This window comes from Nomascus leucogenys, chromosome 25, assembly GCF_006542625.1.
Source record: "Nomascus leucogenys isolate Asia chromosome 25, Asia_NLE_v1, whole genome shotgun sequence".
Taxonomy (NCBI): Eukaryota; Metazoa; Chordata; class Mammalia; order Primates; family Hylobatidae; genus Nomascus; species Nomascus leucogenys.
The window spans coordinates 2,053,820-2,070,765 of NC_044405.1; the positions used below are offsets into that span (position 1 = coordinate 2,053,820).

Consider the following 16,946-nt stretch of genomic DNA (forward strand, 5'->3'; position numbering starts at 1 on the left):
ACAGCGCAAGACTCCGTCTCAAAAAAACAAAAAAAAAAAACAAGAATATGCATAGAATGTATTAGAGTAATTTGTTTAACTTAAAAAAATTGAATTTTCAGGTACAATAATAGTATAGCTGATTTTAAACATAAATACAACCAAAACCTGATGGTTCCTCTGAAACATTCAAGAAATGGTATAATGTTTCTCATCTTTTTTTGTAGTAACCCAGCCACATTTGGTTATTTGTTTTATATAGGAATTGAAATGAAACCTCATCAAGATTACTTTAGTGTTCCTTTCAGGTTTTTTCACATTGTATATTTAAAAAGTGTCACATTCTGAGGGATACAAACATGAGTAAGATGTACCTCCTGTCCTCAGAAAACTCAATCTGGTAGGAGACATACAGAAATAATTGTTTGTTCTGGAATAAGTGCCATTATGAGAAATATGCACAATGATATGCCTGAAATATTTGGGAAGAACCTTAAGAGATAAGGTAAACCTCATCTGGATCTTGATGGATAAATAGGAGTTTTATTCATGATAGAGAAGGGAGAATATTCCAGTACACAACAGAAAATCAAGATAAATTCATTGTGGCTATCCAGGTTCTGAGGAAGTGGGGTAAGGTGGAAGTGATGAAGCTGACAATACTTGTCAATGTCAGATGATGAAGAAACTTTTATGACATTCAAATGAGTTTGCACCAGTGTAAGTTTGATTAGGTTTGGCATGATGAGGTTTGTTTTCAGAAAATAATTCTGGTAATAATAATAGCATACTAGAGGATGAACAGGAAAGAAGTAGATTGAAGTCAAGAACCTTAGAGGGGAAAGTCAAGGGATGGAGAGTGAGGGCCTCAACTCATGTAGTACAGTAGGTATGATGGTGAAGGAAATGAAATCAGGGCATGTCATAGCTGTTGGGTGAGTGGGAAGAAGGAAATGGAAGAGTCAAAGCTGCCAAACTTACTAGTTTTTCGTTTAATATTAGGGAGTCTAATAGGAGGAACAAGGTTGGCTTTGAACACGTTATATTTAAGAGATTTCCAGGACATTCTTTGATTCAGTAAACTTAACATTAAACTTGTCATTAAATTTTATTTCTCATTTAATGCATACTTCCAAAAATTGTAGTAAATACTTGAATATTTATCTCATTTTATTCTCTTAACCCCTATGGTTGGAAGATAATAATACCCTATTATTAATGTAAAGAAAGTGAAGCTAACAGATTTAGCTAATCTGTTCACGATTGGTGTATTTTTTTTTAATTTTATTGTTATTATACTTTTAAGTTTTAGGGTACATGTGCACAATGTGCAGGTTTGTTACATATGTATACATGTGCCATGTTGGTGTGCTGCACCCATTAACTCGTCATTTAGCATTAGGTAGATCTCCTAATGCTATCCCTCCCCCCTCCCCCCAACCCACAACAGTCCCCGGAGTGTGATGATCCCCTTCCTGTGTCCATGTGTTCTCATTGTTCAATTCCCACCTATGAGTGAGAACATGTGGTGTTTGGTGTTTTGTCCTTGGGATAGTTTGCTGAGAATGATGGTTTCCATTTTCATCCATGTCCCTACAAAGGACATGAACTCATCCTTTTTTATGGCTGCATAGTATTCCATGGTGTATATATGCCACATTTTCTTAATCCAGTCTATCGTTGTTGGACATTTGGGTTAGTTCCAAGTCTTTGCCATTGTGAATAGTGCTGCAATAAACATACGTGTGCATGTGTCTTTATAGCAGCATGATTTATAGTCCTTTGGGTATATACCCAGTAATGGGATGGCTGGGTCAAATGGTATTTCTAGTTCTAGATCCCTGAGGAATTGCCACACTGTCTTCCACAATGGTTGAACTAGTTTGCAGTCCCACCAACAGTGTAAAAGTGTTCCTATTTCTCCACATCCTCTCCAGCACCTGTTGATTCCTGACTTTTTAATGATCGCCATTCTAACCAGTGTGAGATGATACCTCATTGTGGTTTTGATTTGCATTTCTCTGATGGCCAGTGATGATGAGCATTTTTTCATGTGTTTTTTGGCTGCATAAATGTCTTCTTTTGAGAAGTGTCTGTTCATATCCTTCACCCACTTTTTGATGGGGTTGTTTGTTTTTTTCTTGTAAATTTGTTTGAGTTCATTGTAGATTCCGGATATTAGCCCTTTGTCAGATGAGTAGGTTGTGAAAATTTTCTCCCATTCTGTAGGCTGCCTGTTCACTCTGATGATAGTTTCTTTTGCTGTGCAGAAGCTCTTTAGTTTAATTAGATCTCATTTGCCAATTTTGGCTTTTGTTGCCATTGCTTTTGGTGTTTTAGACATGAAGTCCTTGCCCATGCCTATGTCCTGAATGGTATTGCCTAGGTTTTCTGCTAGGGTTTTTATGGTTTTAGGTCTAACATGTAAGTCTTTAATCCATCTTGAATTAATTTTTGCGTAAGGTGTAAGGAAGGGATCCAGTTTCAGCTTTGTACATATGGCTAGCCAGTTTTCCCAGCACCATTTATTAAATAGGGAATCTTTTCCCCATTGCTTGTTTTTGTCAGGTTTGTCAAAAATCAGGTGGTTATAGATTTGCGGCATTATTTCTGAGGGCTCTGTTCTGTTCCATTGATCTATATCTCTGTTTTGGTACCAGTACCATGCTGTTTTGGTTACTGTAGCCTTGTAGTATAGTTTGAAGTCAGGTAGCACGATGCCTCCGGCTTTGTTCTTTTGGCTTAGGATTGACTTGGCGATGCGGACTCTTTTTTGGTTCCATATGAACTTTAAAGTAGTTTTTTCAAGCTACCAATGACTTTCTTCACGATTGGTGTATTAGTCTGTTCTCACACTGCTATAAAGATACTACACAAGACTGGGTAATTTATAAAGGAAAGAGGTTTAACTGACTCACAGTTCCACATGGTTGGGGAGGCCTCAGGAAACTTAAAATGATGGCGGAAGGTGAAGGGGAAGCAAGGACCTTCATCACATGGTGGCAGGAGAGAGAAGTGCAAGCAGGGGAAATGCCAAATGCTTATGAAACCATCAGATCTCATGAGACTCACTCCCTGTCACAAGAACAGCACTGGGGAAACTGCCCCTGTGATCTGATCACCTCCCACCAGGTCTCTTCCTCAACACCTGGGGATTACAATTCAAGATAAGATTTGGGTGGAGACACAAAGCCTAACCATATCAATTGGGTAACTGATTCATGGCCAAGTTGGACTTATAGCACAACCTTCTTTCCAAAATCAAAATAAATTGCATAAGAATTATATGGTGTAGATCTAAATATATAACTTTTTTATTTGAAATTCAGCTTAAAAGTCATGTTTATCATGCTGTAAACATAAGATTTTAAATAAGAACCCTTAAATATTACAGGTCTTATACCTATATTTATCTCTTATGTTTCTTATTACATGGATTTCTCTGTTCTACTAGATCAGTGATCAGCACACTATGGCTTGTGCTCCACCTACCACTTGTTTTTATAGATAAGTTTTATTGAAACATAGCCATGCACATTCATTTATATATTGTGTATTATTGTCTTTGTATTACAATGGCAGAGTTGAATAGTTGCAACAGAAACTTTATGGCCTTCAAAGCCTAAAATAGTCCTTGTCTGGCCCTTCACAGAAAAAGTTTGCCAATCCTCGTACCAGAATGTAAGCTCCATGAGAGTTTTCTGTATTAATCACTTGAGTGCCCCTGCATCTGCAAAAATTTCTGACACGTGGTGTTGACTCTGTAGGAAGTTTTTGAAGGGATAAGTGAATTGATTACCTTTATATTTCTGTATCAAGGAATACAATAGTATATATTCAGTTTCCACTTATGGAGATGAGTTTTTCAAAAATTAATATGGATTCTGAATTTATTTATTTTTAAAACTATTTTGAGTGCTTATACAATTTTATAATTGGGGGAAGTTAATCTCTAAAGAAGAAAAAATGGCCCCTGTGTTGATGATCGACATAAGCCAAATATGACTGAAAAACACAATAATGTTTTCTCCACCGCTGTTGCTTTTGTTTCTGTTGTTGCCATATGCATAGCTTTTTGTAAAGAGAGATTTTCAGTTCTGGATAGGTTGAGATTGTTTTCTGTAAATACCGTTTGTTCTAATACTGTTTGTGAACATATGTATGTTGTCTTCCTTATTAATACTTACAGATACTTAATTTAAAAAGGAAACAAAAACCTATTCTTTTTTTTTTTCTGCATTGCATTAAGAAATTAAATGAGCAAGCTGCAGAACTCTTTGAATCTGGAGAGGATCGAGAAGTAAACAATGGTCTGATTATCATGAATGAGTTTATTGTCCCATTTTTGCCATTATTACTGGTGGATGAAATGGAAGAGAAGGATATACTAGCTGTAGAAGATATGAGAAATCGATGGTGTTCCTACCTTGGTCAAGAAATGGAACGTAAGTTTAAACAATGGTAATAGGCACCTGAGATGTCTGGATTAAATGCAGTTAGAATTAGATGTTATTTATTCTTTTTATATTCAATTTTTTATATTAAATATAATAAGTATTATATTTAATATTTTCACATTCAGATTATTACTCTTTTTCCATATTGATGAGCTAAACTGTGTGCATTGCAGTTGCCATTTATGTTTTTGTCTCCCCAAAATGGCAATTTATCTTACCTATTACAGCAAGTTAATATTAGTAAATCATGTTGACAATGATCGTGTGATAATTTCTATCTTTAGTTAGATTTAATTGTTTGTATTTGCAGCACACCTCCAAGAAAAGCTGACAGATTTTTTGCCAAAACTGCTTGATTGTTCTATGGAGATTAAAAGTTTCCATGAGCCACCGAAGTTACCTTCATATTCCACGCATGAACTCTGTGAGCGATTTGCCCGAATCATGTTGTCCCTCAGTCGAACTCCTGCTGATGGAAGATAAACTGCACACTTTCCCTGAACACACTGTATAAACTCTTTTTAGTTCTTAACCCTTGCCTTCCTGTCACAGGGTTTGCTTGTTGCTGCTATAGTTTTTAACTTTATTTTAATAACTGCAAAAGACAAAATACACAGACTTTAGTCAGACTGCAGACAATAAAGCTGAGAATCGCATGGCGCTCAGACGTTGTTTTAACCGGAACTGATATATAATCACAAATCTAATTGGTTTTATTATGGCAAAACTATGCTTTTGCCACCTTCCTGTTACAGTATTACTTTGCTTTTATCTTTTCTTTCTCAACAGCTTTCCATTCAGTCTGGATCCTTCCATGACTACAGCCATTTAAGTGTTCAGCACTGTGTACGATACGTAATATTTGGTAGCTTGTAAATGAAATAAAGAATAAAGTTTTATTTATGGCTACCTATGTGTTTGTAAGCAGGTATATTGTATATTAGTGTATTAGTAATAATATATAAATGAATTTTGTCTGGGGATTAAGATTGGATAGTTAATAGATTAATACAGTCTTTTAATTCTGCTCTAATGCTAGCAAATTGGAAAATGTTTAACTCTTTGACACTTAAATTTATCTATATTTTTAACAAAATTCTTGAACTTAGTATGGTACCTGAACCTGTTTTGAATTCAGTCAGGTTTTTACTCAAGTAAATGGTTGATTTTTTTTAAGTCAAACTACACTGAAGCTTTTATCCTTTTCTTAGATTAATCTTACTTTTTAAATGTATTTAAAATATATAGCAAGGTGATTATTTCAAGAGAATCCCAAAGTACTTGAATAAGGGCTATTGTAATACTTAAAAGAAATATTTATATATACACATAGATACACATACACACATGTATATATACTACATAATGGAGGACAATGTTTTGCAATATATAAATCATTCTATTTTTGTAAATTGTGTATCACTTTAATTGAAAATGTTCTCTACTAATACTGTGAAACAAAAATTGATGTTGTTTAACTAGAAGTTATGAGTATCTTAACTGCCTTTATTCCTTTTCAAAAAGGAAAAAGCTGTAGAACATTTTGTAGATGAAACTACTGTTTAAGATTAATGAATTAATATTGTGAATGAAAATCAAAATCCATACTTTAAAGGTAATCGTGTTACTAACAACCTATTTTTGAATTCATAAAAATTTCTTTATAAATGATGTTTTGTGAGCATAGTAAAATAGACCATTATACTATGTGTATGTTTGATACAGCGTCGCCAAAACTAGTGTTCTTTATAAGTGCCTCTCACAAAAGATCCTGGATGGAGGAGTAAGATGAAATATTATCCTATATGATGCTGTTTGTAAAGGTATCAATGTACTAGTAAGGTGTTAATGACAATGAATTAGTACTATTCCTGTCGTAAAGTTAGATTTTGCATATTGTATCTATCAAAATATGTTTGGGTTTAGATTTTAAGTTGTCTACTGAGCAGATTTCTGCACTGGTTTTTCAGTCCTGTTAAAAGTTTAGAAACTTCATATGTGTCATCACAGCTTTTGTAAAGTATCCTTAATATTTTACAACATTCTACCACAGTGGTAAAGTTGTTTGTGTTTGTGTATAATTGACTGCTGAGACACAAAGTGCTCAAACACTATATGGAAATTACTTCTTCAAAGGCACATCCAGAGAATCATGTCACTCTTGTGCTGAAGGTAAGTATTATAATTGTATTTACTATATACTTAAAAACCAGATTATTTATTCCTAGTAATGAATTTGAAATAACTTATTTAAAAAAGTGACCTTTTTCACGACCTACAGAAACAACTTATTTTAATATTGGTTTTTAATCTAATTGTAAGGTTTACATCATTGAAATTTCTTTTTTTTTTTTTTTTTTTTTAATTTCCAACTTTTAAGTTCAGGAGTCCATGTGCAGGACATGCAGGTTTCTTACAGAGGTACATGTGTGTCATGGTGGTTTGCTGCACAGATCATCCCATCACCCAGGTATTAACCCCAGCATCCACTAGCTATTCTAACTGATCCTCTTCCTCCTCCCAGCCCCCACCCTCTGCCAGACACCAGTGTGTGTTGTTCCTTCCACCACTGAGTCCAATATGTTCTTATCATTTAGCTCCCACTTATGAGAACATGCAGTAGGTGGCTTTCTGTTCCTATGTTAGTTTGCTCAGGATAATGGCCTCCAGCTTCATCTGTGTCCCTGCAAAGGACATGATCTCATTCCTTTTTATGACTGCATAGTATTCCATGGCGTATATGTACGTTTTCTTTATCCAGTCTATCACTGACGGGCATTTAGGTTAGATTCCATGCCTTTGCTATTGTGAATAGTGCTGCAGTGAACATACACGGGCATGTTTTTATAGAGAACAATTTACATTCCTTTGAGCATATATCCAGTTATGGGTTTGCTGGCTCAATGGTACTTCTCTCTTTAGGTCTTTGAGGAACCATCACAGTCTTTCACAGTGGTTGAACTAATTTACACTTCCACCAACAGTGTAAAAGTGTTCCTTTTTCTCCATAACCTTGCTACCATCTGTTGTTTTTATGACTTTTAATAATAGCCATTCCGACTGGTGTGAGGTGGTGTCTCATTGTGGTTTTGATTTGCATTTCTCTAATGATCAATGATATTGAGCTTTTTTTCATATACTTGTTGGCCTCATGTATGTCTTCTTTTGAGAAGTGTCTGTTATGTCCTTTGCCCACTTTTTAATAGGTTTTCTTTTTTCTTGTCAATATCATAAGTTCCTTATAGATGCTAGATATGAGACCTTTGTCATATGCACAGATTGTAAAAATTGTCTCCCATTCTGTAGGTTGTCTTTTTACTCTGTTGATAGTTTGTTTTGCCATGCAGAAGTTCTCTAGTTTAATCAGATCCTGTGTGTCAGTTTTTGCTTTTGTTGCAATTGCTTTTGACATCTTCATCATGCAATCTTTGCCCATTCCTATGTCCTGAATGGTATTGCCTAGGTTTTCTTCTAGCGTTTTTATAGTTTTGAGTTTTACATTTAAGTCTTTAATCCATCTTGAGTTGATTTTTGTATATGGTGTAAGGAAGGTGTCCAGTTTCAGTTTTCTGCATATGGCTAGTCAGTTCTCCTAGCACCATTTATTAAATAAGGAATGTTTTTCCCATTATTTGTTTTTGTCAGGTTTGTAGAAGATCAGATGGCTATAGTTAGGTGTGTGGTCTTATTTCTGAGTTCTCTATTCTGTTCCGTTGGTCTCTATGTGTCTGTTCTTGTAACAGCACCATGCTGTTTTGGTTACTGTTGCCTTATACTGTAGTTTGAAGTTGGGTAGTGTGATGCCTCCAGCTTTGTTCATTTTGCTTAGGATTGCCTTGTCTACTCAGGTTTGGTTTTTGTTTTGTTTTGTTTGGTTTGGTTCCATATGAATTTTTAAAGTTTTTTCTAATTCTGTGAATAATGTTAATGGTAGTTTAATGGGATAGCACTGAATCTGTAAATTGCTTTGGGCAGTATGGACATTTCTATGATATTGATTCTTCCTATCCATGAGCATGAGTTTTTTTTTCCATTTGTTTGTGTCCTCTCTGATTTCCTTGAGCAGTGGTTTGTAGTTCTTGAAGAGCTCCTTCACGTCCCTTATCAGCTATATTCCTAGGTATTTTATTCTTTTTGTGGTAGTTGCGAATGGGAGTTCACTTGTGATTTAGCTCTTGGCTTGCCTGTTTTTGGTGTATGGGAATGCTAGCACTTATTGCACATTGATTTTGTATCCTGAGATTTTGCTGAAGTTGCTTATCAGCTTAAGAAGCTTTTGGGCTGAGATGATGCAATTTTCTAGATACAGGATCATGTCATCTGCAAACAAAGATAGTTTGATTTCTGTCTTCCTATTTGAATACCTTTATTTATTTCTCTTGCCTGATTGCTCTGGTCAGAACTTCCAATACTGTGGTGAATAGGAGTGGTGAGAGAGGGCAACCTTGTCTTTTACACGTTTTCAAGGGAAATGCTTTCAGCTTTTCCCCATTCAGTGTGATGCTGGCTGAGGGTTTGTCATAGGTGGCTCTTATTATTTTGCAGTATGTTCATTTAATACTTAGTTTATTGAGAACTTTTAACATGAAGTGATGTTGAATTTTATCAGAGGCCTTTTCCACATCTATTGAGGTAATCATGTGGTTTTCGTCTTTAGTTCTGTTTTTGTGATGAATCTCATTTATTGATTTTTGTATGTTGAACCAACCTTGTATCCCAGGAATGAAGTCTACTTGATCGTGGTGGATAAGCTTTTTGATGTGCTGCTGTATTCAGTTTGCCAGTATTTTGTTTAGGATTTTTGCATCGATGTTCACCAGGGATATTGGCCTGAAGTTGTTTTTGTTGTTGTATGTCTGCTGGGTTTTGGTATCAGGCTGATGCTGCCCTCATAGAATGAGTTAGGAGTCCCTCCTTTTCAATTTTTTGAAATCGTTTCTGGAGCAATGATAGCAACTGACTGTTCTTTGTACCTCTGGTGGAATTCATCTGTGAATCTGCCTGGTCTTGGACTTTCCTAGGTTGGTAGGCTATTATTACTGCCTTAGTTTCAGAACTCATTATTGGTCTGTTCAGGGATTCAGTTTCTTCCTGTTTCAGCCTTGGGAGGGTGTATATGTCCAGGAATGTATGCATTTCTTCTAGATTTTCTAGTTTATGTGAATAGAGGTGTTCATAATAGTATCTGATTTGTCTTTCTGTGGGGTCAGTGGTAAGATCCCACTTATTTCTGATTGTGTTTATTTGAATCTTCTCTCTTTTCTTCATTAGTCCAGTGGTCTCCTATTTTACTAATTTTTTTCAAAAAATCAGCTTCTGTCCGGGCACGGTGGCTCATGCCCGTAATCCCAGCACTTTGGGAGGCCAAGGTGGGTAGATCACAAGGTCAGGAGATCGAGACCATTCTGGCTAACACAGTGAAACCCTGTCTCTACTAAAAATACAAAAAAAAAAAAAAAAAAAAATTAGCTGGGCGTGGTGACGGGTGCCTGTAGTCCCTGCTACTCGGGAGGCTGAGGTGGGAGAATGGCGTGAACTCGGGAGGTGGAGCTTGCAGTGAGCCGAGGTTGTGCCACTGCACTCCAGCCTGGGTGACAGAGCAAGACTCCATCTCAAAAAAAAAAAAACAAAAAAATTAGCTCCTGGATTGTTTGATTTTGATTTTTTTGAAGGGTTTTTTTTTGGGGGGGGTCTCTATCTTCAGTTCAGCTCTGATATTGGTTATTTCTTGTCTTCTGCTAGCTTTGGGGTTTGTTTGCCCTTGGTTTTCTAGTTATTTTAGTTGGGATTTAGGTTGTTGAGATCTTTCCAGCTTTTTGATATGGTCATTTAGTGCTATAAATTTCCCTCTTAAGACTGCTTTAGCTGTGTCCCAGAGATGCTGGTATGTGGTATTTGAAATTTCTTTATATAATTTACCATGTTAAATATAACTTATAGTTAATAACTTCAGAATTGGAACCTCAGAACTGTAGTCCATAGCAGATTTCACTTTGATTTAAATGACTCTCATTTTGGTTACTATGTTATTCCTTCCTACCCCAAAAAAGTTACGTTTTGAAATAATTCAGGGTGGAATTCATATAGATAGAACTTCAGACATCTCAGAAGACCAGTACGCATGAATGAACATGTAGGGATCCCTCTAATACGTTTCACATCCATTACGATACAACAATGACCATACGCTTTAGTAGTTCTCAGTGTGTGTTCTTCAGATCAGTAGGCAGCTTCAGCAGCTTGGGAACGTGTTAGAATTGAAAATTTTTGAGTCCCACTTCAGAGCTGCCAGTTCAGAAACTCTTCACGTAACCTGTGTTATAACAAGTCCTTCAGATAATTTTGATGTTTACTGAAGTTTCAGAGCCACTGCACTAAGTGAAACTATTGGTAGCATTTGTGCGCCGTAAATTGATGCTGTTTCATTTTCATTCACTTGTTCTCTGTTGTTTGTTGGAAGATTTTTTATGTTTCCCTCACTTGGGATTTCAAGGAAGTATCTAATTTTTTTTTTTTTTGCTTAGTTTTACATTTAATTGAGAATAAGGTAGGTATTTGATTCTCCAAAAGTTCAGCATCTTTATTTTGTGATTTAAATTTGTCAAGTTATGCCTCTGAGGGGTCCTGTCATTCTCCCAGCGAATAAAAATGTGGATGCTTGGGGAAGTGGAGGTGGATGGTGAATGGGAATACTCTGGTTTGAATTTTTAAAAATTTACATTGTAAATAACATTAAATACCATTTGTTGTGCCCATGATAACTTCATCCAAAATATATATATTAGTCTGCTAAGATATGCCATAACCAAATAACAGGCTTGGTGCCTTAAACAACAGAAATTTTTCTTCTAGTTCTGGAAGCTGGAAGTCTAAGATCAAGCTGTTGGTGGATTTGATTTCCCCTGAGGCCTCTCTCCTTGGCCTGCAGACCACCACCTTCTCTCTGTGTCCTCACCTAGCCTTTTCTCTGTGTCCTCACCTAGCCTTTTCTGTGTGCTGCATCCCTGGCCTCTCTTCCAGTTCTTATAAGGACCCCAGTCACATTGGATTTGAGCCCCGTCCTTATGAACTCACTTAACCTTAATTACCTCTTTAAGGGCCCTGTCTCCAAAGGCAGTCACTTTAGGGGCTTAGGGCTTCAATTTATGAATCTGGGGGACAATTTAGTAAAAAATGGTATGTGACAGCCCAGTTTATATACCTCCTTTCCAGAAACAAGAGTGTGGTTGTTAACGTCTTCTCTTTAGCCTCAAGATACAGTGCAAATATCTGTAGTTCTGTTCTTACATAAGCTTTATTTTACTTTTTCTAAAAACTATATTGAAAGTATAGCAATCCCAGTTAGAAATTGCTTATAATGCATTCATCTAATCAGCCCAGTGTTCTTACTGAACAAACTTTTATTTCCATGTTTACTCCTGTTTATTTCATCAGTTTCACCTGACATTATACCATGAATATGTTTCTGTTTTGCTAGTGTTTTTATTCTTACTGATCACATGTCCCTTTTTCATCTTCCATACCACTCCCAGCCTAGAGTTAACGACCACTAACCACCGTAGCCACATATTTTTCCATGTTTGGATAACCTTATGCAGCATATACACCTAAAGGGTGGTGGTTTTTTTAGGGGGTGGTGGTGGAAGCGGGGAGAGGGTCATTGTTTTTACAAAAATTTAATTTCATCTATTTTACACATCCTTTCCCATGTCTTCCCCTTGTACTTTCCAACCTTCAGTTTCTTCTTTTTCTAATTAGCTTTGTAGGAGTGACTTAAAATACAATAAAATGAAATAACATAGCAGTGATAATAATATAATTAAAATAAAAGAGGCATGATTGGAGAAACTGCACACATGCACACCAAAATTTCAAATATCCTTATTCCTTCCGTGTACAGTTCTCAGTGGGTAGTTCAGACCTTCACTCCCATCCTCAGCCTCTCCTATGCAATGCCAGCTTCTGTAACGCTGGATGATCTTTTCTTTGCCTAACCAAGAAAACTGGAGATGTTAGGTATGATCCTCTTTTCAACTTTTGTGCCTCCTATCTATAAATTTAATTAGTTGTTAACCAGCTTGTAGTAAAGGGGTAAACATTGATAACCCAATATTATTTAGAAAATAGAAATAGAATCAGAATGTACTATAAAATGAGCTTACAAATTTCAACATGTGTCCACTATTTTGGGGGAGTGTTTGCTCTTCTCCAGAAGTAATCCAGAAAGCTCACCTTTTCCCCCTAGACTATCTCATACAACATGTTTGCCCTGTAGCAAACAGCTCTCTTATTTTTTCAGTAATGTAGAGCTAGACCAGTATTCTTTTGTTGTTTTTGTTTTGTGGAGTTTTTGTGTGTATTTTTAGTTTTTTGAGACAGGGTCTCGCTCTGTTGCCCAGGCTGGAGTGCAGTGGTGCAGTCTCCTCTCGTTGCAACCGCCAACTCTCTGGCTCAAACAATCCGCCCACTTCAGCCTCTGAAGTAGGTGGGACTACATGTGCAAGCTGTGCGTGGCTAATTTTTTATTTTTTTGTAGAGATGAGGTCTCACTATATTGTCCAGGCTAGTCTCAAACTTCTGGACTCAAGTGATCCTTCCACCTCCGCCTCCCATACCTCTGCGATTACAGGTGCAAGCTACTGCACCTGACCTAGACCCATATTCCTAACCTAGTTCATCAAAAGCGTATGAGGAACTTTTTTTCTTTAAAGTGTCCAGATGTTATCTCTCATGTGTATTACAGGGCTTTAAATGTGAGTACTGGAGTTTAGATGGTTGCTTTTCCAATTTTAGTTTAGGATTTGCCTGTCTCCCTACTATGAGACTGTGATTGAGCCTAGCTAAAGTAGGGCGGAGGAATTTGCTTTTTACAGTACTGTATGTCACATGAAAGGGCAGGGGTCTTCAGATTGCTGATGTTCCCTCAGCCATAGACCATGCCCACCTTTGACATGTGCTCTAGCCAAAGCTGCATGAAAATATTTTTCAGTCCCTACTGGATTTTTCTCTTATGAATGGTTAACAGTGCAGGTTCTGGAACCAAACTGCCTGGATTCAGATTCTGGCTCTGCTGTTTATTCGCTGTGTGTTGACCTTGAATGAGTGAGTTAACTTTTCCGTGCCTCAGACTCTTCATCTATAAAATGGGCATTATGACATAATGCACCTTAGAGGATTTTTTAAAAGATTAAATGGGTTTCCAGATATAAAATATTTAGAAACTATCTGCCACATTAAGTATTCAATAATTGTCAGCCCTTTTTATAGTTTGTCGGTATTGTTTACTCCTGTTCTGGTTTTGAGGATCTTTGGCTTCCATCTTCTACCTGCATTCCTAGTGTTTTTTTTTTTTTTCCTTCCTACTTAAAGTTGTGCTCAAGGTTTGGTACTTGGCCCCTTCCTCATGCTTTTCGCTTTTTCTGGTTGTGTCTATTAGTTTGTCTTCTTATTATGCCTCCATGATTCACAAGTCATTGTTTTCTAATCATACCCATGTGAGTTCTAAACCAATACATATTTGCAGTTGTCTTTTCAGCACATACACCTGGATGTTTCACAGACACTTTCGACTTGGCACATCTGAATTCATCACTTTTTCCCAAATCTGATTGTCTCATACTCCCTTGATGAAATGATGTGATAATCCCAAAATTAATTATTCTCAATTCTCCTTTTACCTCCCGTTGATTACCAAGTGTCAACACGTCAGATTTTTTAATACTCCTTAGTACTATGGCTGATGAGGTCCGCCATCTCTGAGTTTGACTGTTATATTTGTCCCTGAGTAGCACTGTCTTTGATCTTGCCCCTGAAATTCATCTTCACACTGTTGAAAGAATAATCTTTTAAAGTGGTTTGTTTTACATGTCTGTCTTCCACTGCTGGACTGAGCTCTTACAGGAGATTGTATCTCTTGTTTGTGTAATCCTAGCACCTGTTAAAATAACTAGCAACTTAGTGGTGCAGTCTTGCAGGTTCTCTGACCCTCCAGTCACCCTAGACCTGCACTGATACAGTTTTCGTTAGCCATTTAAATTTAAATAAAATTAAACATTCTGTTAATTAGTAATACTAGCTATATTTCAAATGCTCATAGCCACATGTGACTGTTGACTACTATATTGGACAACATTTTAGAACATTTCGATTATCATAGGAAGTTTCATTGGACAGAGCTGCCCCAGCAGACCTTTGCTGATGTGGATGTCTTTCTGTATTAACATCCTTTTAACATTCAGACACCTCCCAAATGTTAACCTTAATAGATTGGCCTTCAGCATTTATGTCTCTCTATCTTGATCCTGCAATTGATGACTTTACTATGTCGGCTCTGCAGAGAGCACCACTACCAGCATGTGTCCAATCAGGAAAGCCGACACCACATATTTCAACAGAGGAGATGTGAGTACAGAGGCATTAGAGAGTAACCCGGGGATCACAACTGTAGGATGCAGCTACTAGTCCTAAGGGTAAGAAAACATGGGAAACAATTGGGGTTGCCAGAGCCTTAAAGCTCCAAAAAGGGTCCTCATGGCGTTAGTGCTCAGACCCCTGAGGAGGCTCACCACCTACCTGCTCATGGTAATGCTGAGGGGTAAAGTAACGACAGTTCTAGAAGTTTCGAAGTCGTTGAAGGCTGGCATTCGCTGCCGTTATTACAAAGCTGATAGGACTAGCCATCAGAGATGAACTAGATCTTGTTTCATCTTCCTTCCAATTTCCCTGTAGTACTTCCTACTGGCAGAACCTAATAAGCAGCAGTCAGAGGGGTCAGAGAAGTGTAGTTTGCAGAGTCCCGGCCCCAGCATACACAGCAGAGGACAGAAGGGTGGAATTGGAGCTGAGAAACAATAGATGAAGAACCAGCACACTGGTTTCCTTCAAAGACTCATTTTTATCTACAGGTATTAGTCCCTAAAACGCCAGATACTCAGGAATTTGTAGAGACACTCTGGGCCCTCAAGAATAAGTGTACTAGCTCAAATTGAAATCTTGTTACTCTTTTCTATTAAATGAGACCGTAATGCTGCTATATAGTGCTTAACTTTTAAAATTGACAGTGGATGAATCTGCATATTATAATCAGGTGTTCATGTCCATCCATTCATTTATTGAGTGCCTACCACATGCCACACAGTCTGTCAGGTGGTATGTATATAAAATAAAACTTAGATAATAAGACAAAAGTAATAATTCACCCAAATTCATCTATAAATCCAGAGTTAGGGACTGTTAACATTTTTGTGTTCGTGCCTGTGGACATCTTTCTGTGCATATGCATGTACACACATAACTATCAAAATATCATAAAGTTTATAAATGCAGATGTTTCCAAGAAAGTGTATATTCATCTACCACTCTTCTGCTCTATAGTATTTGCTTATACAGAGAATGCTCCATTAGTATTTATCTGTGGACATAGAGCATAGGCTGCTACATATGTCTCTATATACTTTATGCACTTTGTCTTTCCACTAAAATTTCTCAATGTATAATTTATGTCTGGGTCACTGAATATGTAGACTTAAAATTTTGAGCTACGTTTTTCAAACTGCCCTTCACCAAAGCTGTTACAGTTTACACTGCCACCGATAGTACATGAGACTGTTCTTTCATACATTCAATAACAGAATATTACTGACCTTTAATTTTTTTTATTGCTAGCTAAAAGTGTATTCTTTTCATTTCGAAATTTTTAGTGAGAGCATATTCCAATAAGTTAATTGGCTATTTGTATTTCTTGTATCGTTAACTACCTGTTTACATCCTTTACACTTTTTCTTTTGGGTGTTTATGTCTGTAACTTGGCAGTAGCTCACATTAGGAATCATTACTACACACGTTGCAAATACTTTTACAATTAATTTCCTTATTATTGCATTATAACCATTCTTACGTAGTGGTGCTCTACTATTTCTGCCTTAGGTATAATGTTTAGAATTTTCTCTGGTCAGGGTTATAAAAATACTCGTGTTTCTCCTGATATTTTTATGATTTCATTTTTAGATCAGTCTTTAATGCAGTTGACAGTTACATTAAACTAGTGAAATAAAGAGTCAACATTTTCTGTCAGTATTATCTGGTTGTCATAATACCATTTATAAAATAATTCCTGCTCTTCCTCATTGATCTAAAATGTAACTTCCACTAGATAATCATTTTTATGTTTGATATTTACAAATACGATTCAGTTCTATTTTGTCTATTCAGCTATTTTCACTGATTTAATTATTGTTGCTTCTTGTTCGAATATATATTTAAAATATTTGTTTTGTAACTAATACAAGGTTTCATACCTAATAAGTCAAGTATTACTTCCCAACACATACACCCTTATCTCTTTCATAATTCCATACTGTTTTACAGATAAACTGTAGAATTATTTAATCTTCCTTCAAATACAGATTCTATTGGTATTCTGATTATAATACAGGATACATAGATACATACGACATTGCATGGTTCACATAGAGAAATTGTGGCACATTTTCAATATTAATGTTCTTATTC

The 16,946-nt window shown here is 36.5% G+C and overlaps 1 protein-coding gene across 5 annotated transcripts in view; it reads left to right on the top strand.

The window, feature by feature from the left end:
- USP25 (ubiquitin specific peptidase 25) overlaps positions 1–6,491 on the top strand; it is a 160,017-nt gene extending 153,526 nt beyond the window's left edge. For 3 of the 5 annotated variants that reach the window (XM_030806029.1, XM_030806030.1, XM_030806031.1), the window contains 2 exons: positions 4,229–4,424; positions 4,747–6,491. In XM_030806029.1, the coding sequence (XP_030661889.1) occupies positions 4,229–4,424; positions 4,747–4,919 (369 nt within the window). In that variant the 3' untranslated portion in view covers positions 4,920–6,491. The remainder of the gene's footprint in view (positions 1–4,228; positions 4,425–4,746) is intronic. The other 2 variants (XM_030806028.1, XM_012501904.2) reach the window with 1 other exon arrangement.
- The last annotated feature ends 10,455 nt before the right edge of the window (positions 6,492–16,946 follow it).